Consider the following 22,669-nt stretch of genomic DNA (forward strand, 5'->3'; position numbering starts at 1 on the left):
GCAGCTTTCCAGCCATGCATCAGTGCTGCATCCATATCTCTAAACTGAAGGGTGCCAGGGGATGTTGCTAGGACAGAAAAGGTGAGCTCTCAGAGCTAATTTGTTTGTAAGCTCAACAAATTGACATTTGTTGGCCAGGACCAACCAGGACAGAGCCAGCAGGCCTTGGGACATATCCAGGAGTCTAAATGGGCCAGACCTCATTCCCTCTGGTCAGTGGTTGCCCTAGGGGACTGGCCTTGGCAAAGGGACCCTTGCACCCTTGTGGGCCTGTGGGAGGCAGAAGGCTTCTCAGCATTATCACAGCTCACAAAATCCATGCAGAAGGGGCAGGGTCCTTGGAGGTTTTCACAACTGAAAGGAGCACACTACTGTCAAGTTAAACTGAACCTCAGGTGGATTTTGAGAATCATGATTTGAAGCTGAACTTCCAAAAATGGAGACTGATACTTCTAAGTCACTTAGGAATCTAATCCGTGCTCTCAACTACTGCAGGAGGGAGCATACAGAAGGCGGGGAAGACCTTGCTTATACATGGCAGCATAAAGTGCTTTTATTGTCAAGTCCTGGACAACATTGCCCAACACAGCAAGCAAAAGGTCACTCTTTCCTTATCAAACAGAAAACTCTTAAGAATGAGAGCTCAAAGGAAGATTTGTTCCATTGCTACATACACTGTTTTGTTTGGACTCAGTCTCATCTTTGTGAGAATATTCTCTTCCCACTCCAACTTATTACAGCAAAATAATTTAAAACTAACTCATGGAATCAAAAATTAATCCCATGCTGAGCGGTATTATGATTGCTGGAGCAAGCAATAATTCCTGCCCAGCATCCTTGTCTGTGTACAGATCAAAACCAGCATTAAAGCCAAACACATCCTCAGCTAAGGGCAGCCCCACTGCTGCTGTTCCCAGCTGAGCAAAAAGGCTGAGCTCTTCCTGTTGTGTCATCTTTGGAGTTTACAAGCCCTGGAGCTGGGATGCAGATAATCTTCAACAGCTGCAGGTAACCATGGGGTTGAATGAGGACCATGCAGCTGAAGGAGGACAGACAGGTGAGCAGAAACTCCAGCTGAGGTGAGCAAGACTTCAGCATTCAGCTTCCCACAGGAGCACTGTGAAGGCTGTATCCAGGCTCCCTCTTTCCCAGAGACACATGAAGCTGAAGTCATGCTCACAAACATCTGACCATCGGAGACTGCATGGAGCTGAGTTCCCAGGCAGGCCAGCATGTGAAGGGCACCATCAAAGGGAAGGTTTTCCATCAGAGCAGCTTTGTTCTGCGTGTTGCACATGGTGGGGAGCTGCTGGGCACAGCTCTGGTGGCAGCAGCCAGTCTGGCTCAGCCCCCTTTGCTGGGACTGCTCTAATCCGCCCCGTCCTGGCTGACTCCAGCAGGGACCTGAGAAACAGGCTCCAAGGCATCAGAGGAAGCCTGTGGTGGTGAGTGGCCTTGGGCTTAACAATCCCATTTTTTCTTGTGGCCACTGGTTTCCTGCCTGGCTTCCAGCAGGCTGTGCCTGGGCAGATGAAGCTGGTTCCATACAGAAAAACCCACATGACAGGGGATGTCTTTGATCCTTGTAAGCCTGCAAGCATGAAGTAGAACTATCAGGGCACACACCAGCTTTTTCGTTTCCTGACATCCTCTGCATGAGCAACATCATTGTGTTTTTGGATCCACAGCAGTTTGTGCTCCACTGACAGCTGTGGGACAGAGCACCTGGCTGAACAGGACACCTGCTGATTTCCAGGACACCTGCTGATTTCCAGGACACCTCCCTGCTGTCCCTGTGACCTTGCAGAGGATTAAGTTGTACTGTTATATAAACCAACTGGATTTCTTCATCATCCCTGGTACATGAGCTGGGAAATCAAGGCCATGTGCCTTCAAAGATGACTTTTATCCAAGCGACTGTTCCACACTGCACACTACCCACAGCTCCTGTAGGTGAACATAATGCACAGATAATACTGTCTCAAACCCATGTGGCAGTGATGGCGATGGGTTAAGGACTGCACCACATGAGGCAATGTCTTTTTCAAGCCTTTGGGTATAGTTAGAGCTGACATGTTGGTCACTTTTTCAACTAATGTAAATGGTCAAGGGAAAGGAGTTTCCCAGTTGAGTTACTTATCATGGTGAGGGGAAAAATTTCTTTCATTTTTCATTTGTTTTGCAGCCAATAGACAAAGAGCAAACCAACATTTCTGGGTTCTTTAGAACTAGGTTTTTTATGTTTGTATCAATGCAGTGCAATCAGCAGCACTTTAAGGTGGGACTCTCACATCAGATCTGTTCATCCCAGCCCAATTTGCCCTTTCTTGCAAGTTTTTACTGTCTGTTATGGGAAAATAGGCTTTCACTCTAAAATACTAGAAAAATACAGAAAAAAAGCCTTGCCTCTGTCCCTGACCATGTGATCAGGTCTCCTGTAAACTTCAAGCAGGCCTGGGAACAGTCTCATCAGCTCCTGCTCCAACAGCCACAGCAGCACCTTTTATCCCTCCATTGTGGCAGCTGAAGGGAAAAATCATCCATTGGATTCCACCAGCATGAGGAGATTATTCATTCACCTGGATTTCCAACAGACTCCTCTACCCTGCACAAAATTTTGGCATTAATGTTTAGAATTCTTCTGACTGTTCTCCATTTTAATTAGTGAGTAGAATCTCCCTGGCCTGTGCCAGGGAAAAAAAAATGGTCCTTGGGATTAAAGTGGGCTCTAGTTCACATTTCTGCTTGCCATATTCAAAGCAGCATGTTGGTAAAGCAAGTGTCCTGTTTGATGGAGATGGAAGGACATAATCCATCTGCTGCAAAAGGTGAGTGCTGCATCCTGAGTGAAGGGATCCCATTCCAGTGTGGCTAAAGGCAAGGAGGAGCACTGGGTGATTTTGCCAGTATATCCACAATGGCAGTTTTAGGCTTCTTATGGGGGAAAAATTATTGCCTTAAAATCTTATTGTTAAGGTATCTACAGGATAAATAAAGCATCCAGGATCTGCTACTAAATAGTAAGAAAACCCAAGCAAACTGTGTAGCTCAAGGAAAACTGTCATATTTTTCTGTTGCATTCTCAAAGGTAGGAGAGAAAATGTATTGGTTTTGTCGAAGGACATGACTTGTGAGGCACCCTCCCCCTGGAAATTGAGAGAAAAACCAATCTGGAAATGGAAAACTCTGGACAAATATTTAGGCACAAAACTACAGCCACCAAAATGACTTCACTGACTGGAACTGCATTTTGCTACATCCCCCTAGTCCTGTGCTTTTGCACCAGAGTAAGGGCTCATAACACTAGTGTAGAATCACATAAGTCGATAAAGACTTCTAAAACCATTGAGTCCAGACATAGAAAGCCTGGGCCCTGCCTCTTCCCCCAAGTTAAATGCAGTTGTGTAAAAAAAAATCCTCAGAATCATAAAACCTCAGTACAATCCTCACTGATTTTCTTGCTACCTTTTTGTGCCTTGTCAGTGCACGCACACTCAAGGACCACTTGTCCAGAAATATTTTCCTCTGACAGAGTTGGCAATTGAAGCTGCACACAAGCTGTTCTGAATCTGAGCATAAGGCTGGGCTCAGACCACAGCAGACTCTTCTACCTGGGATGTCACCAGGAATCTGGAAAAAAACTTTCTCATGTCCTCAAACATAGGCAAAAGCACAGTGGCTTGGAAAAAAGGAAGGGAAGCTCACAAAGGGGAATGACCCAACACTGGGATGAGCAGAGGTGAGGGAGGGATGAAAAACTAAGCCATAGGCCATGCTTGTTTCTGGGAGCCATGGGTGAGGAAGCACCAGCCTCCTGAGATGCCTGCAGGGAGCCAAGCACTGTTGCCCTGAGCAGACTCCCTAAGGACACCCAAATTTCTACTGCAGAACTGTGACATTTCAGGTTGACCCACCGCTTCCCACCTACCCTTGTATTCCTCTCTGCAAAATAAACTTTTGCAGGAAGTTTGGCATCATCAGAGAGCCACCATCCTGTGATGATGAACATCAAGAGGCAGAAAGGGCTGGCCTTTCAGCCACATGTGGCCTGACCATCCAGCCAGACGGCCAGCAGAGCTCAGGCTGTGTGGCTCTTCCCTGCCCACACATCACGACCTGCGGTTTGCTCTGTTTGAAAAAGAAACAGCAACATCGACTCACCTCATTACTCATGGAAGTGCAGAGCTAAAGTTGCCAGCTGAACCGCCCTGGTGTTACCTCTTTGTTCCAGATTGCAATGCAAGATGTATTCCATTACCATCTGCATGGTAGATTTGTCAAGTCGGCAGTATGCCTTATCTCTCTCTCTGAGTGACCACAATCACTCCTCCCTCGGGAGGGGACATGTGTTGATAACAGGCTATTGAATGTCAGTGCATGACTGATAAGAACTATAACATCCCATTGTGAGATGCTCCGCCCAGGGGGAGGAGCCAAGCATTGCTACCCAGATATAATCCAGAGGTTTTGAGACACCAGCATGGCTTTCTCCACTGGATTCCCCAGAGGAACAGCAGCTGCCTCTTCTTCTACTGGATCTTTGGAGGAAGAATACATCCTTCTCTACAGGACCCCCCTGCTCCAACAGAACCTCCCCTGGCATTTCAGGAGGACTGCAGCCACATTTCCAATGGGACTGCCACCAACACCCTGACCCACAGGGCATCAGGTTGGGTTCAGACTCTGTCAGTGTTGTTCTAGTGTACTGCATTGTTTATTTCAACCTTTTATTTTTTCTTCCCTATTAAAGTACTGTTATTACCTGTCCCCATATTTTTTGCCTGAGAGCCCCTTAATTTAAAAGCAATTCGGTGGGGTGGGGAGGGTTTACATTCTCCATTTCAGGGGAGGCTCCTGCCTTCCTTAGCAGACTCCTGTCTTTCCAAACCAAGACACTCTTCACTGACATTGCATTAAGACTTTATTTTGCAACAAATTTAAATGCACAGTCACATTCCTGGCGTTCCTTCACCACCAGGAATCACTTCCAGGGCTAATGCTTGCAAATTGAAGGAGAGTCCACTGGATTAGATATAGAAAGAAGCTTTTTACAAGGAGGGTGGTGAGGCACTGGCACAGGTTGCCCAGATAGATGGTGGATGCCCCATCCCTGGAAACATGCAAGGCCAAGTTGGATGGGCTCTGAGCAACCTGGTCTAGTGGAAGGTGTCCCTGCCCACGGCAGGGAGCTTTGGAACTAGATGGCCTTTCCTTCCAACCCAAACCATTGTATGATCCTATGACTTCATTTCACTTACAACTCTAGAGAGCTTATTAACAACATGGCCAAAAAGGTCACTTTTTAAAGCAGCAACTGTTTATTATTGGGAAGAACATTAGGACTTTATTTTTTTTTCTCTTACATATATTCAATTTGAATAAAAATAATTTAAAAATTTTTAATTTCTCTTTATATTACATGAAAATAACTTGAAACAACTGTGAATTTTGGAAGCAAAAAACATAGACAAAACTGTTATTTAGCTGCTGAGATGTAGTTCCTGGATTTTTTTTCCCAAAAAAACCCCTCAAATAGAGAAACAATCACAATTGTCATTCCAGTGGAGTAACTTAACCCATCTATAAAATATCTTTAAGTTTGAGAATGGTATATTGTTACACTAGAAAGTATTCATAATATATTGTGTGAGTTCTAATATACCACCTAAAATATATAACTTCTCAGACTTTACAAGGTCAAATACTTCAGACCATATTCCAGTGGAAAAACACTACAAATCTCTTACAATCCTTTTCAAGTTCTTGTTCAATTAACTTTTATTTCCTTTTGAGGAATTCTAATATAATTCCAAGCAACAAAATACTGGATGCAAACTAGCTTGTAGAACTTTAGTCACACTAAATTGGACAACCACTGTTTAAAAGGATGAAGCACCTTTAGTAACAGTGATGAAACATCACTGTTCGTGTAGCTGATGAAGAAGCAGATTTTGCGCACAAATTTGTAAAATTATCATGACAATAAATTTGATAAAAATTTATATTTGATAGTATATTCAATAGTAAGAAATTCAGCTAATTGGAATTAAAATATGGTTATGGCTGGGGTAAGATTACAGTGTTACAAGACAGAGAGTCTACTAATTAGTCCGGTTCATATTATCTGATAAAGACTTCCAATAAAACACTGATTTCTTCTTTTTTTTTTTGTTTTTAAAATACATGCAAACCTACTGCAATTTCCCTGGCTCATCTCGCTTCTTTTCAGTTTTTTCAGTTGAATGTGAATATAGTTCATCTTCTCATTAACTTCTAGGGTAATGAACACCATTCAGCACCACCAGAATGGGTTATAATTAAAAAAGCTCAAAAAAGCAAAGGAAAAAAAAAGCAATTAGCATGTCAAGGTTTCACTTTAGAACACAAATCTGTGAAAATATGTACACTAAAAATGAGATGGACTTTGTGTAGGTAGTTATTTGCATTGAGTACCACATAAAATTTAATGTAACTGTGCCAGTCGTGAGTCCGATAGCCTGGTGGAAAACCACTCTTCACCAATAACAAGGAAAAAAGACTATTAATCTGATTGTCAAAACTGTTCTCTGCAACAGCCTAACCTCAGGGGTCAGTTCTCTTCCAAAGAAATGCTTGAAACACTGGCTGGTGCTGCAGCCCAACAAACAACCCAATGCCATCTAAGGTGACAATGTCAAACCCTTTCAAAAATAAACATTTTGCTTCAGTATATTTTATCTGGGGAGGGGGGAGGTGGGCGGGTGTTTTGCTTTGTTTTGTTTTGTTCTTGGCTTTTTTATTTTTGTAACTGTCTGCTGTTTCCAACACCATCTCAGAGGCTGGAATGTTTCATTCCTTCCTCTGCCAGCTGTGTCCTTTTACACTTGGCAGATGCTGAGCACTACACCCGCCGCTCCTCAGCGCACAGCAGCCACTGGAACCGCCTTCTTGTTTTCCTTGCCTGTTATCTGTGTCATCAGAGGAATTTACAGCCCTGGAATGTGATTTCTGAATCAATATGCGTTTTCTTTTCCTAAGGAATGCCTTATTTTGCAACCACAGCTGTGAAAAAATAATCTAATTTTAACTAACGAGGGGGTGGTGGCTCTTTTGAGACAAATCAGTGACGCAATTTGAAAAACCAGAGAGGCATTTTCACCAGACTGCAATCTTTTTAAGATCAGGTAAAATTCTGGACCTAAACTATGCCAATTGTCTTCATTTCTAAATTAAGAATTACTTTTAGTTTTACCAAGAAATATTCTACTGGTATGAACTATGGAATTTTTGAAATTATGAAGCATATTTATGTTTTACTTCTCTAAATATATTACTCATTTGTTTAATTCATTCAGGATTCTACCATACTGTCAACCAACTATAGCAATCCAGAAATGTTTTCTGCTTATGGAGGGGGCTTAATCACTAAGCCACACCTCCCTGCAAAGCTTCAGTATTTCTGATTGGTAAAAAGCTTTTCTCATTGAAGTAATACTGAAGTGGAGCCCTAGTCCTCCTCCATATATACGACTGTCAAGTTAATTAACTTTTCAGGACAAAATGCTGATCACATTCAATGTCAAGCCACACTGTTGTGTTCAAGACAGCTCCAGTGGTAGCTCTGGTGGCACAACTGTGTATCTTGGGTCAAGTTTAGGTGTGAAATCCTTGAAGTTCTTAGATGCTTCAGTACCAAACACATCTAAAACTTTCCTATTCATGAGAGCAAACCTGAAAAAGAAAAGACAAGAAAGTATGAATACATGACTCACTTGCTTATGAAAAAATAAAATTATTTCATGTCACAAAAGTTTACTAAAATCTGTGACATATAGGCTTCAACCTGCACTGTTCAGATATTGAAAGTTTTTCACCTCAGGCAATAACGATTTTTTAAAAAATTGTGTTTGAAAAATGTGGCGAATAATGTTTGTGTTAGTGTACTTCAAAAATGCAACTTATGAAAAAGAGGAAGGGTCCCCTTTTACCTTCAATTCCACAAAAAAAAGACCAAACCAAAATATACTGCTGTTCTCTCTCACTCCAGAGCAAGCTGTGGCCCTGCCTGTCCAAGTCCGGATGCCAATTTTCTGGGTGTTACGACCCACTTCCATTTTATTGTTCTTCACAACTATAGAATGAAAAGCGTATGAAATATCAAAAGAAATTGCCTTTATGGAGACAGTGTCAAAATTACTATTAGAGGGATTTGCTTCAGATAAAATAAATGAGCAGAATAGAATTTGTACTCCTTCCTCTCCTTCAATTAAGGCAAGCTTAGGATTAGTACAAAATGATAAAATGCAGCCAAAATTGGACATCTGTACTGACATCATTCCCTGTATCATGTTTGTATGGCCTCAGAGGTTGCCTAAGGACTGCCTCCAGGCATCCCAAGGAAAGCTTCCCACTAAATCTTGCAATGTATTCAATCACGTCGTGTGTACTGTGCCACGGGGAGTGTAGGTTCAACATGCTCCAGGGACTGGCCTCTGATTTCACTTCTAATTTTACAGCCTGGAGAGCTTGTTGTCACGAGAAACATTACTTTTTATAACCCCATTCATAAACTGATCAAGATTTGGAGGCCTTGTTCCTGACACACACTGCACCAGTATAACAGTATACAATTCACAAAACTGTATTTTTGTAAGTCAGTTACAGCAAGATCTCTTTTTAAAAGAAAGTTTTTTAGATTCCTGCAGCAAAGAGGAAAAACATCCACTATATTACAGTGTATATTCATGATTATGATCAGTGAAAATTTTTCATTAGCTTTCCAAGAAAAAAAAACCCTTTCCCAACTGAAACAGCTATAAAAAAGTACTGAAACTTTCAAGTATTCTTAGGAGATATTCTGACATTTCCAGTAATGCTTTTAAACCCATAGTAATACCATGCTGTCAATCACTGTACATACTGATTTCTTCAACAGTCATTTACTGGATTCTTCATGTTCCAATAGAACTTGAAAGCATCTCACCCTCTGTAGGGTGGGCTAAAAAGGCTTCAAGTAAAATACTCATCTGCTAGATTGTCTTCACTAGAGCAGTCTGCTCCTGTCATTACACTAAACCCAGCCATGTCACTTCAGCAGCAAAGAACTTCAAGGGTACTGAAAACCATTTGAAAAGCAAAGTAAATCCACAGGAAATTAGCCCTCATGTACTTGTAGCACTCTGCTGCTGGCAGTGAATGACACAGAAAGCTGAGTGTGATCAATGACAGGTTTAGACAAGCTAGAACACACCCGTGAGTACATACCTGCCCCTTGTTAATCGTAAAAGAAATTTCCAGTATGAAGGTCTCAGGTTCTGAACTTCCATGACAGCCTGCAAGGAGAGGATTCTGTCAGTGCCAGCTGACAGTGTCAGGCAAAAGTTTCATCTGCTACATTAGGTAGCCAAAATCAGCAGCAAAAGGATTGTTATGGAACTCATTTTTACTGCTCTCTGCTGAATTCAATGCTTGTATGACCACCACCAGCACAGACAAATATTCCCAGAATACAGTATTTTACCATGATGACAATTAACTTACGTCTCACTGCAGAGAAGGCAACAACAATCATTACTCCTATGTGCACGACTCTGGACTGGTGGATGCCAAATTTACCTCCTACTTAATCCCCTATCCATTCTGCATTTTGTGATCCACCATTTCTTGTAGCCATATTTATATTTCATGATACATTATCCTAAATAATGTCATACATTCAAAATCCATGTCTTCTCTCTATTCCATTACTTTTCCGGGTCACTTAGAAATATAGAGAATAACAAACATCTCAGCATACATAGATCCTTTCTCTAATTTCTCCTTCCTTCTTCCTGCTAAACCTAGCAATTTGTTTCTAGTCTTAGATTAGTTTTCCAATTAGTTATTATGTAACCAAAAAACCCTTTTTTTCTCATATGAACTTTTTGTCTGTTAGTCTCACACAGTTGTCCCTGTCAGGAGTATTTTGGAGACCTTCAGGCACATCCCAAGCACCAAAATATCAATTCACTTTGATACTAGACTTAGAACTATTCCCGAGTACATGGGAAGAATGAGGAGGAGGAGTGTCTCTCAAACATCCTGTTAAGCACAAGACTGCAGAAGATTGCTTTAGGGTCATTTTATATTCTCTTTATTGGGGGGCACAAAAAATATAAATAGTTATGGAGGTCCAGAGAATATGTAGTTCATGCAGGGATGTTTCAGCAGAAGGTCTAGAAATGGTGAGATGTAGTAGAATAGTAGAGCTATTTGGGTAGCACTGAAAAGTTGATTTTCTAGCTGATGCAGACAATAAAAGGACTGAGGTTAAAGGCATATAGCTAACTTGAGAAGTACAAAAAATGGTACTACTGCTTGTGTCAAATGGAACACTTCGGGGTTTTCACTATTTTAGGCAATATTAATTTAAGTGAGTGGAAACTTTCAGTTGATTTAAAAAAACCATAAAATATTGTATTATACTGTTTGCCTACTTGAAAAACTGTCCTTTCACATGCTCATGGAAGTTCGTACATTAATGTTCATCTTCCGGGTGAGTGCATTTTAAGATTCTTTCCAAAGAATTCAATGTTTTGTATAATGTATTCAGCTGTAAGCAAAGGAGAAACTGAGTCCTAGGATTGACCTTCCCCCAGTGACACTCAAAATCAGGATGCAGGAGCATGATGCTGTGAATCACTACATCTCACCATCTTTTCTACAGAACTATCTCCCTGTGCTCCTCTTTTCATTCAACATTTGATGTAAAGCATTTCATGTGTTAGAGAACATACTTACTGCCTGAAAGCATATCGATGTAGAAATGGCATAGATGATGCTGTCTGCATGAGGAAAATAGGGAACCTTCCCTGCTTCAATGCCTTTGAAGTATATAGTCTATAAAAATAAACAAAAAATGTTGAATGCAACAAAATCAAAGTATCTTTTTACTTTTTTCTTTTACCTTTAAAAAAAACCACATCAACTTTATCTTTTTTTATATGCCCACAAATGTGATGTTGATTAAAACAGATTACAGATGTTGCACAAGATCAATCTACTAAGAAGCTATTACTGCCCAGAACAGGACTAGCAACAGCTTGGTTTTTACAGAACCTAAAGATAAAAAGGGGAAAGTTTGCTCTGTTAAATTCTTAATTTTAAAAAAGCAAAAGAACAATGCAATAACCATTCCAACAAAGTGAATATTCACGGTTCTTAAACAGCTTGAAATCACATACTTTACTTTCTGAGAAAACATGTACAGTTTATTTTCCTGAGCACAGCCTGACCTTGCAAAGCAGCACACGCCTCTTTGGTCAGTTACCCTTGGCTTGCATAAGATGATAAAAGTAGTAAAAAAAAAAAAAAAGAAAGAACACACAGCACTTTTCTTATTTCACCATAGCCAAGATGTCTCAAAGTCCACAGAGAAGCATCGGCAATACAAGATAATACTGGGTTTTTTTACAACTTGAGTTCTAAAAGTCATTATGGATAACTCAGATTTGCCTTTATATGACCAACTGCCTTCAGAGCTTGGTCTGGGATAACCAGGAGGAGAAACAGAGAGTATCTTCCCTTTTTATATTTCATTTTATGTGTAACAAAAAAAAAAGTTTCTTCTTTTTATGATCTCTAAAATTAATTCTGCTCTGGTAATGGACGTGGATAATTATCACTAGAGAACAAGGCCTTCAAGTTCTGCAGGAGAAATATGTGATTCAGGTATGATGCATAGTGAAAGAACCTTATCAACTCATTCCAGTGGTAGTGTTGGGGAACTGACCATGACTAAGTCTCAATTTTCTGGAAAAATAACAGTAAGAAATCAAATGCTGGTTAGAAAAGTATAATCAACATATCCAAACTCTGTAACTAATTTTTTTTTCCTGAGTTCCTAATTTTAGCAAGTTCAGAGAAATAATTCAAGCCTGAAGAATAGTAATTAGAACAAAGTTCATTCCAAAGCTGGGAATTCAATCAGCTGTAGTACAGTGACAAACAACTTCAGCTATAGACCAAAACCTAAGCTATTCTGAGTTATCTTAGACTGTTGAATGCCAAAGTAAGGGAACAAAGGCAGGAAGTTAAGTTGCAGCTTTTGGCAATAAATCTGCAATTAAGACTAGGTCTGATTTATGTTTCTGGCAGAATAGACATTCTTGGAACTTTCCAGTGGATAAAGAACATTTAAAATTAGTCGAAGAAAAGAAAGTAAGAAAGACATGAGACCACATGGTGTCATTGCCCCTTGGCACACATGTAGTGAAACACCATCACAGTACAACTTTCTATTTTACTGGAATTGCCTGATAAAACCCCTGATGTTCATTTTCTTTAATTCTACCTTGAAAAATAGATGAAATAAAGATCTCCTTTAGGAGGATAATAACTTACCTCTACTAATTTAGACACCAGATACATAGAGATAGTTGTACTTTTGTAAAACATCATAGAAATTCCTGCTAGACACCCTGTAACAATTAGAAAAGCATTGTTAAGGTTGTGGTTTGCATTGTTAAGGTCACTGTTGTGTGTCAGTCCAACAAACACTGCACAGGACTATTTATTTCTGCTGCTACAGACAGAATAGTTCTGTGATGTTCTTTTGCTGCCCAAATATGGTTTGTGGCACTAAAAAGAGAAAGTCTCAGAAAGCTGAAACAAATCCGTACTCAGGAGCACACTGTCAAATTTCTCTGGTTTTTGTGGGATGAGAGATCTCTGTGGTTCTAACATGTGACAGATGCACATGAGGGAAGGCCTCACCACCACACAAATTTCATGGTAAAAGCATCTTTCTTTGGACCCCGTGGAGCTCAATGTGTATTCTGTGGAATATGGAAGAGTGAGTACTTTCATCTCACATGTCTACAGCTGCAAATTAAAGGACAAGTTTATATTTATGCACACCATGATATACTGTCCTTGGAGCCGACCATAAACTCCACATTTGACTGAATTTGCCTTACAATTTTAATTGCAACTCTTTCCTTGACACTACTTGAAACATCACTGTCACTTTGACACAACCTTGATGTACACAGGAATAGGAACAAAGTCCTATTTTCATCACAGAAGTCTGAAAATGGAATGGGAGGACAGACAAGAGGAACACTTGCAGAGTCCCAACACATACAACACAAACTTTCCATGGACTCACCAGCTACGAGTGCATGAAGCTCATCATCAAGGTTTCGGACCCAGCGCAGGAAGCAACTTGTACCCTGCAGGTGAACAGAATGCAAGCTTAGCCCTACTTATTTCTTATAACACACAGACTGCAGGTATTCCTTATAAGCTAGTCATGTAGCACACAGGATGAATAAAGAACGTGTTGTGATAATACCCATAATCACAGAATCATAAAATAGTTTGGGTTGGAAGAGATCTTAAAGATCACCTCATTCCATCTCCCCTGCCATGGGCTGGGACACCTTCCACTACACCAGGTTGCTCAGAGCCCCATCCAGCCTGGCCTTGAACACTTCCAGGGATAATGTACTCTTCTTCTTCTTGGTATAGTTGTTACAATAAAAGGCAATTTAATTGATAAGTGAGCAGGCAAACTTTCCCATTTTTTGAGTCTTGTAAAGGAAATGTAAAATCCCATTGTAATTTCTTAAGAACCGTAGAAACTTTCATTATTGAGACACATTAGGTCTGATTAGGTAATCTTTACCACATCAAGAAACACTAAATTACATCAACAAAACCATAAGAAATCAACAAAACTGAAGAACAAGCTTTTTAAAAGCACTGGTGATACTAAAGTCCAGAGAGTTGGACATAGTACCCGTAACATTTCAGTGTCTTAAATTTACAATTTACTGCTGCCATTTCTTTCAAAACTGGAGGTAGATTAAATTATATTAGTCTAATTAATCTAATTAGTCAAATTAGATTAATCTAATTTGAATTCCAATCTAATACCAAAGCTAATCATGAATTCATATCATCCTCATTTGCTGTACCTGCTAGACTCTTTCCCATGATAAAGGTTTTTTTCAACTACATACCAAACCTCCAGAGATCTTTTTCATGCATCCAATAAATTCCGGAACTAAGAAGACACATTAATCTAAAAAAGTAGAACTGCATATCCCTTGGATCCAAAACACACCAAGCATTTAATTTTTTTTTCCATGGTCCAATTTTTTTGAGTTGGAATTTTTAGAAAATTAGAAAACTAGAATTTTTTCTGCCCTATTTGCCTATTTAGACTGAAAGAAAAATAAAATGCAACCCAAATTTGTGTAAGTTATGAAATGCAAACAATAACATATAGTAGATCATAGAATTGGAGAATCATTTAGCCTGGAAAGGGCATTTAAGATCAATTCAAACCTAGTGTCCACCAAGTCCACCACTAATCCACATCCCCAAGTGCCAAATCCACACACCTTTTGAACACTTCCACAGATGGTAATTCCACCACTTCCCTGGACATCCTGTTGCAGTGCCTGACAACCCTTTAAGTGAAGGAGGATTTCCTACTATCGAATCTAAACCTCCCGTGGGCAACTCGAGGCCAATTCCTCTTGTCCTGTCCCTTGCTACTTGGGAGAAGAGACTGACCTACACCAGGCTGCAGTCTCCTTCCAGGCAGCTGTAGAGAGTGATAAGGTCACCCCTGATCCTCCTTTTCTCCAGGCTAAACACCCCCAGCTCCCTCAGCTGTTCCTCACCAGTTTTGTGCTCCAGACCCTTCCCCAGCTCCACTGCCCTTCTCTGGACACACTCCAGCCCCTCAATGTCCTTCTTGTACTGAGGGGCCCAGAAATGAACACAGGACACAAGGTGTGGCCTCACCAGTGCTGAGTACATACTTTAAAAATAGTAAATAAAGGTCAGAATATGTCATCTTATGAGTATCCACTGGGCTGAATTACATTTCTCAATTGAAGCTTTTAAACACATCAAAATCATTTTAGCTTTTGCAATTTAATTTCTTTTCTTCTCTAAAGGCTTTTTTCTTAAAGTTTAAGAAAAAAATTAATTTTCAAGTAAACTCTGAACAGCTCATTTGCACTTTGCTATCAAAAAATTTAGACTCTGTAACCTACAAATTATTGTCTCAATTTAATTACCAATCAAGTGAAGTGCTGTTTTACTTACGTTTAAGACCTCTTTTTTTATTTTTAGGTAAATAACATTTAACCTGAAATAATACAGCATGATCTTAAATTTGAAGAACAAATAAAGTGGCAGGTGAAAAATGCCATGTGATGAAGAAAACAAAAGTGCAAAAGACACTTCAGCACTGCACTGTGCTGAAGTGCTATTCTGCATTAGGGCAGGTGCTTTGCCTCATTCTCTTTTGGCATAAATAAACATTATTTGATTAATTCCAACAATGCTGTATGAATGCAGATCAGTTCACAATCTGTCATCTTATAATGGGGTAGAAAGGATACACTTCCAAGCAGTAAGTGCAATATCTCCTCAGCTACATGCTGTATGTTCTCCAGTCTCCTGCTATTCAGTGTCAAGTAAGAATTTCAGATATGTGATCCAACAAAATCTGCACATGGCTTCTCTCTGGCAACACAGATGCTACTGCAGTCACTACTTGTGCCTGCATGAAAATGCTTTTGTGTAGAAGCAAATCCCTCTGAAATCTGAATTCCACTTTCTCTGAAGTACTCTCTATCTCCTGATCTTGAAATAAAGCTGCAAAATCCATCAGGTTTATTTAGCAATTACAGAAAAAACACACAGAATGGAAGAACAGCTTTCTATTTACAATTTGATTACTGCAATAGTATAAAATTTGTCAGTAACATGCTGTAGGAAACAGCACCAGTACCATTAAACAGCTTGAGTTTTTAGCTCTTCGCGATATTCTGAAAAGTGAAATAAAACCCAGAGCATTTGTCATTTCTGTATGCTATAAACTTACTTTGTATATACTGACAAAAGATCCCAGAAAAGCTCCAAGCTGGAAATTTTCCTTGTTGTAGAAGAGGGAAAGTAGCCGTGATGGCTGCGTAAGCAGATGCCGGAAGGTGGAAGGAATCCGAAGGCAACACTGGATCAGGTAACCAATGCTAAACATCCTAATGAAGCCCTAGAGAAAAGAAATAGAGATCTTGGGGTAAGAAACCACAAATTCTGGAAAAGAAAAAGCCAAAGCTTCTACAGAAGGTTTTATTTTTGACATCAAATAGCTTAAAACCCACTCTGAAGGCAATATGTAAAACACATAAATGTATTCTACCCCCACCTTCAAACTCAAGAGTCTTCTTTTTCCCAGTTACCCTGTAAAATAGCAAATGCAGTAAAATCAGAGACAATTGACTCTTCTTTAATTTCTGTGAATTTCTGAAAGGTCTCAAGAAAAAGCCTTCTATTCTACTCCAAAATTCTGTCCTTTGAAATAATCCTGATGACTTCATTTGTAGGTTACTGACCAGCTTTTAACCACAAATTGGTTTATAGAGGATTATAGAGGAAAGCAATGCAGTGGAAAAAAATGAACACTTCTGTACTCAAATGTCTCAAGAAAACAGTAAGGAGGAAAAAGTCCACCAAAAATAAATTTCAGAAAGTGTGAGAATTAGAAGTTAACCCTGGTGGCTTGGCACATGCTCATGGACCTTTCCTCAGCCAAACATGAGGTTGTAGGATGCCTGCAGCAAGAGAAAGGGAGAAACTGGAAGGGACTTCATATGCAGAGCTACTGAGAAGGGATAAAATGGGAACCACACTCAATTTTTTTTCCAAATTATTCTCCCCAGTTTCTTCTAACTTCCTTCAAACTTCCTACCATTATTCTTACCCTAAGGTGAACCTTTTTAAATAATTCTGAATAAATTTTACCCAGTTTTTGTCTGGAAGATTCTTTATGTGAAAACTATTTCTGCACTCACCTGCAAATAAGGCAGGCACCTTATTCAATTACAGGGACACAATTCCAGTGACAAGGAAATCTGGGAGAGGGTTTGACTGAGCAACCTTTCAGACTCAGAAACTCAAACCATTTTTGCCTCCTAAAGAACTTTATAATGCATCATAAAGATCATAAAATTTTATTGTGGTTAAACATCCAGTAATAAACTCTTCCTGAAGCAATTACTCTTCCTGCTACTCAAGAAGTCGTTTATGAGAATCAAGTGGAAGAAAATAATAAAATCATCCAATGATACAACAGCATTTTTTTGATTGAAAAAATTCCATTCCTTAATGCCATTATAAAAAAATAAGAAAATGTCCTAAACCTTTGTGAGGAACAAAGTCCAAAACAAGAAACAACAGAATGGTGTGTTTGATGTTTTTACCAAGCAAAGGTGACTTCAGTGGGGTGAAGAAACATTTAAATTACAACTGGTTAAACACTCAAACACATCCCTGATTTTATTCCTATTAGTAGCCAAATTAGAAGCGCTGAACCACAGGACTGAGGTTTAGGGTTGATGCCCATGAAATACCAAGTATTGTGCAAAATCTCTCTATTTAGCTCATTACTACAACCAGGTGGAATCATATCACACCAATAGGTGTTTTTTCACTGTCACAGGAAGCATTAAATCTTATAATCCATGTACAGTATTGTAACCTTTATCTTCCATAAAAAGACATCCAATAAGAATGGATGTAGTACACAGCAGAGCATATGCAGGGCACTGTAATAAACACAAGTGAGCAAAGAAAACTCTAAGAGCCATTTCTCCACAGAGATTTTGAGTTGGAGCTCAGATCAGCCAGAATTGGTAGCACAGTGTAATGACATATCTCCAGAATTTTTTGAATAAACCTTTCTGCTTTTAAGAAACAAATTTCTTAATACATTCAAGATACTTGCTACAACTCAAATTCAGAAAAGTACATGTGCATATAAACAGAGTTCAGAAACATACCATAAATTCAGTCAACCTGTTGCAATATATGAGGAATTAGTTAAGATAGTTAAAATCAATTAATTAAGATATTCAATGTTTATTCCGGGTATATAGTACCCCACGTTCCTTCAAGAGACAGAACTTTGAGACTACTATCATAGAAAATAATCTCAGAGAAGTCAGGGATATCCCATTCCTGGAACTGCTCAAGCTCAGGTTGGAAGGGGCTTTGAGTAACCTGGTGCAGTGGAAGGTGTCCTTGCCCATAGCAGGGGGGCTGGAATGCTTTAAGGTCCCTTCCAACTCAAACCATTGTATGATCCTACAACCTTCTTTGAGGCCACCTTAGTCACCAGTGAATTTGGAGAGTTATCTGGTCCTGTCTGCAGCACCAGCAGAAGAAACAGACAACTGGACTTCTACTGTGGCTAATGGCTCCTCACTGTCAACAAGCAAAATCCTAGAGAGGAAAAGTATTGTTCCACTGCTTCTGTCACAGCTCTTTTCAGACACTTACAAGAACAAAGCATTTCAAGTATTTAAAGTTTGAAGGGAAGTCAATGAACTCAGGTGATATGGCACTACTGAATGTTACAACATTTAAAAGCCATGAGGCTGTCAATGAGCTAATGTGCATTTAAATGTGAAGCAGGAGAAGAAGAGCATGCAAATGGCAGTTAAAGCACAGATGTATTAATGAGAAGAAAACTTGTTCAAGGGCAAGGGAAAACTGAGGGGAAGTTTTGGCAATAAGCAGCTCATCACATCGTTATCAGGTTTGACAGCTCCATTACAGAAAAGGAATTGTAAAAACATGCTCAAATCATGTCAGCTGACAGTTGTTACTGATCAACTCCAGGAACAGTCACAGAACTGAACTTTGAGAATTTTGGATCTTTAAAAATATAAATACATAATTTTTTTTCCACTCATGTTTTAATTTAAATAAAAAGTCACAGAACAGTCAGGAAATTAGAGGACCCGACTGCCACTTGAGCTATATCTTCCTCACTAGGTTATTGTAGTCAAGAATAATTTACACCAAAATACTAGAGGACAGGTTCAAGAATGAAATAAATTTCAAATGCTCAACTGTCTTCTCTAAAGAGAGAACAGCCTTATAAAAATTTATTTTTAAAATTTACTCTTTGTCAGGTCAAGTCTTTACTCAGCTTTATTATCAGTTAGGTTTTTTCCTTCCCTCATTCTATTTAAGGATATATAAAACAAAACAAAATTATGCTGAATCAATAAGTGAAAAGGATGTGTATTCCTGAATATCCACCTTCCTCCCCATCCTTGGGTTCCTTTAAACCTTTTTAAAAGTTATCTTTTAAAGTAATATGCATTAAAAGCATCTGAAGATACTCAAACACATTTTTGCTGCTCCATATATAAAACCAGGTCAACTGTTAAGGGATTGGGATCTTCTGGAGCCTTACCAACTCCCAAAACAGGCATAGCAGGTGGTACCACCTGTGCCAACCCAATGCCAGCTAAAACAAATTTCTGCACAGCAACTCTCTGAAAAAAATGCACTGATCACATTAATAATGGAGGATGAATTATACCACCAGAGATAAACAGCCCTTCCTGGGCGTAGCAACTGTGACCAATCTCTCATTACCCCAAGCCCTTAAAATAAACGACTGAAGGGGTGCACCCAGTGCCCAGCAGCGACGTTCCAGAGCCGTGCAGCTGCACGGGGACCGGGGCTGCCTGCCACAGCAGCACATTCCAGGTGCTTTATTTAGGGGGACTCACAAGTGGGCGCAGCCGTGAAGTGCATCACATAGTTAAACAAGTTCCTTGCTTGCTAGGCTGTTTTTTCCCACACATTTTATGTTACTCATTCACTACAGCTAATCTGAAAGACCAGAGAACTTTAACCCCACCACCGCCCCGTCCTAAATTGAGAAAATCTGTTTTCTGGCTTGTCACATTTTCAATAGAAAAGAATGAGTAACAGGCTCATTGCTCACTTCCTAAGCATATGCTTTTCCTGACTTTTACCCCTTCTTTGCCAGAGTTTGTCAATCCAACATTTTCTGCACTTACTTTAATACAGTATGAGATGCAATTATCTCCATAGTGTTTACAGCATCTATGCCTTGGGCCATGTTTGCACCTGCAAAAAGCATAATGAAACACGTATGAACTCGTAGCTGTTTTCAGCAACAGGAGACTTCATAAATTTTTCTTGCCTAAAAATACATAAAGTGCTATTTGCCCAGCACTCATTCTCCCCATTATCCACTGAAGGGCACTGTGAACTTTTATGATGCCATAAAAGGACAATAAAAACTAACAATACTTTAGTTGTACACCAAGAAAATGTGTCTGCACACTTATTTGGATCCAACCTCTTGCCATGCTACACATAAAATGCTAAATTAAAGAACAAATTTTCTGCCATGATCAACAAGGAGAAGTGATGTGACCTCTCCTGGTTTGTCTCTGCTCCATGGTTCTGGAAGGATATTTGAGCAAGCATCTGTTGTCTGTGCCCTTTCATCTTTCACACCACTGTAAGGGTCACTGAAAGGCAATACAGATCATACTAATGCACACCCTGTGAGACTTCTCTCAATTACAAGTCTCTCACTTTTGGACTATTTCTTCTGCAGTGTAGATTTTTATGTAGCTCTTCCTTTGGACTGAGAATTTGACCTTGAGTGTTTAAAACAGACTGGCTTGGGCTGGTGGGATATGTGGATTGTACAGTTTCTAGCCCTGCATTATGTAGAATTAAAATAAGTAATTCATACTGGGTCTGAACATTATATTTTGCTATATCCAAGTATTTAAGATTTAATGTAAAATAAATTACACAACTTATATACTATGTCAAATATCTTGGAAGTTTTGAATCGTGTACTATAAAGTCTAATGGCCATAAATCATCTGTGAGGTCAGTTTATGTAGCAAAATTGTAATAAGAATGTGCTCAGGTTACAGGCATTTAGACTCAATTATATTGAAAAGAACCATATGGAAGAGAAACCAGTGGGAGCATAAAAACTCCATATTGAAAGTTTGCTGAATGTCTGAGCTGGGAGTTTCAAAACCCTAAAAAAATTGTTCTCCATCTTCAATCCTTGTATTTAACCAACAACAGAAGAGCAATGAACTATCTCTAGCAAACTGAGTCACGGATATTTAAGACAAAACAGGCATAAGTAATTCAGGTTAAAGCATTTGATTATGGCTGGAGATGTCTTTTCCTTGTAGGTCTTTTGCTGTCTAGTACAGCATGCCTGAAAAACCACTGATGACTTCCCTCATCTTCTTCAACTAAAACCCACAGCAAATCATAGGAAGTCACCATGTGATGGGGATCAATTCATGTTTGTTCATCATCTGAGCAAGTAAAATAAGCCACTACTTTGAGTACACAATGCACATGGAGGACTCCCTCCTGCATGAGAGCAGGCAGAGATTTGGTCATAAAACTGCTCTGGAAGAGGTCAGCAGAAGTGAAGATTCATAGGTGTCACGTGAATATACCCCCAACCCATTTTTTACTCCATCTTCCCTGTAAATGAATGACTCCCTGTGGTATCCAGTGTGCCTGAAGCAGAGCAATCAGTCATAGCAGAAGTAAGTCATATGTTCAGTCTCAACATATCAGACTGAAAAGCTCACTGCTCTCCCTTCTTTAAGCTCATAAAAGACAGTGAATTGGATCCTGTAGATAGGGGGACACCCACCTTACCTAACTTCACATGTCTAGATCCCACCTCGTGTAAAACAGTTTTAGACTCTTTGCTTTGCAATTTCCTATCTCCAGACAGCAGAGGCAGCCCACGTGCCACCAATCCTCTTTTAGGTAGTTCTCCTTTATGCAAAACAGGGATGTAGGTCCCCCAAAAGACTATGTTACAGTCACTTATGGTGACATAAGTAAGATCTGCTGCTGTGTACTTTTTCTCCTTCATAGTACCACACATTCCAGCAGAACTATGCCATGAACTGATTTTGCTGAAAACTGCAGAAAAAGCAACACCATCCTGCAGTCGTCATGGGCTGAATTTGCTCTCCCTTGTTAGACAACTGCATGTTGCAAGGTCATACAGTTCTTCAAGTTTTGCTTTCACCAGAGTTCATCATCTGCCACTATTAACTACCTAGTAAAAATGAAATAGAAAAACGCTGAAATGTAAAGCAGAGGCATTACAAAAAATTGTCAAATACAACATAACAGACATTAAAGTGCTCTACATAACAATGATTCAATTTTTTTTTTCTTTTGGGTTTTTTTACTCACACTTTGTCCATGAGCTTTTTTGTTAGTGCCAGTATGTTCATTGGCTGTGATACTTTTTCACTATGCTTGATTTTTCTATCTGTTTTTGAAAACGCTGCTTCAGGTGAAAAAGAATGGGTGGGGATTTCTTCTTTCCCTACAATGAACCTGAAAGAAAAAAGCAAAACAGAACCAAAGCAATTACATAACTCAAAGAAATACATGAAGTCCTGTATAAGCCTCTCAGTCTTAGATCAGACTGAAGTTACTCCCAGGTCTGTAAAAACCCATCTTATACAGCTGCCAAACCTCATACTTCTTTCCTTGAGAAGATCAATCCATATATTTAAAGACATGCTTCAGCTAGAGGACACAATTGATGCTGGGAATTTTTTAAAATTAAAACCAAAAACATTAACAGGGAAGTCCGCCTCTCAGACAAAGGAAGAGCACTAAGTAGGAATATAAAAAAGCACTTGAAATATCTCAATTCTCTCCAGCAAAATGGGATTGCATAAAGGTTGATAATCACTACAATATTTTTATAAAATATCAATTTTGCAGAATCTTCAAAATGTTTTTGCTCCCACTTAAATCACCAAGTTTGTTTTGCTTGGCG

General features: G+C 39.5%; 1 protein-coding gene across 1 annotated transcript in view; it reads right to left on the bottom strand.

The window, feature by feature from the left end:
- Positions 1–5,045: 5,045 nt before the first annotated feature.
- The window catches only part of TMEM135 (transmembrane protein 135), a 156,559-nt gene continuing 138,935 nt past the window's right edge, over positions 5,046–22,669 (bottom strand). Inside the window, exons 8-15 of the mRNA XM_054269751.1 lie at positions 22,072–22,218; positions 19,863–19,932; positions 15,866–16,033; positions 13,127–13,190; positions 12,361–12,437; positions 10,759–10,857; positions 9,244–9,311; positions 5,046–7,710 (exon numbers count right to left, since the gene is read on the bottom strand). Coding sequence (XP_054125726.1) covers positions 7,578–7,710; positions 9,244–9,311; positions 10,759–10,857; positions 12,361–12,437; positions 13,127–13,190; positions 15,866–16,033; positions 19,863–19,932; positions 22,072–22,218 — 826 coding nt within the window. The 3' untranslated portion in view covers positions 5,046–7,577. The remainder of the gene's footprint in view (positions 7,711–9,243; positions 9,312–10,758; positions 10,858–12,360; positions 12,438–13,126; positions 13,191–15,865; positions 16,034–19,862; positions 19,933–22,071; positions 22,219–22,669) is intronic.

This window comes from Melozone crissalis, unplaced genomic scaffold, assembly GCF_028551555.1.
Source record: "Melozone crissalis strain CALT ecotype California unplaced genomic scaffold, PUWL_Pcris_2 ptg000008l_1, whole genome shotgun sequence".
Lineage (NCBI taxonomy): Eukaryota > Metazoa > Chordata > Aves > Passeriformes > Passerellidae > Melozone > Melozone crissalis.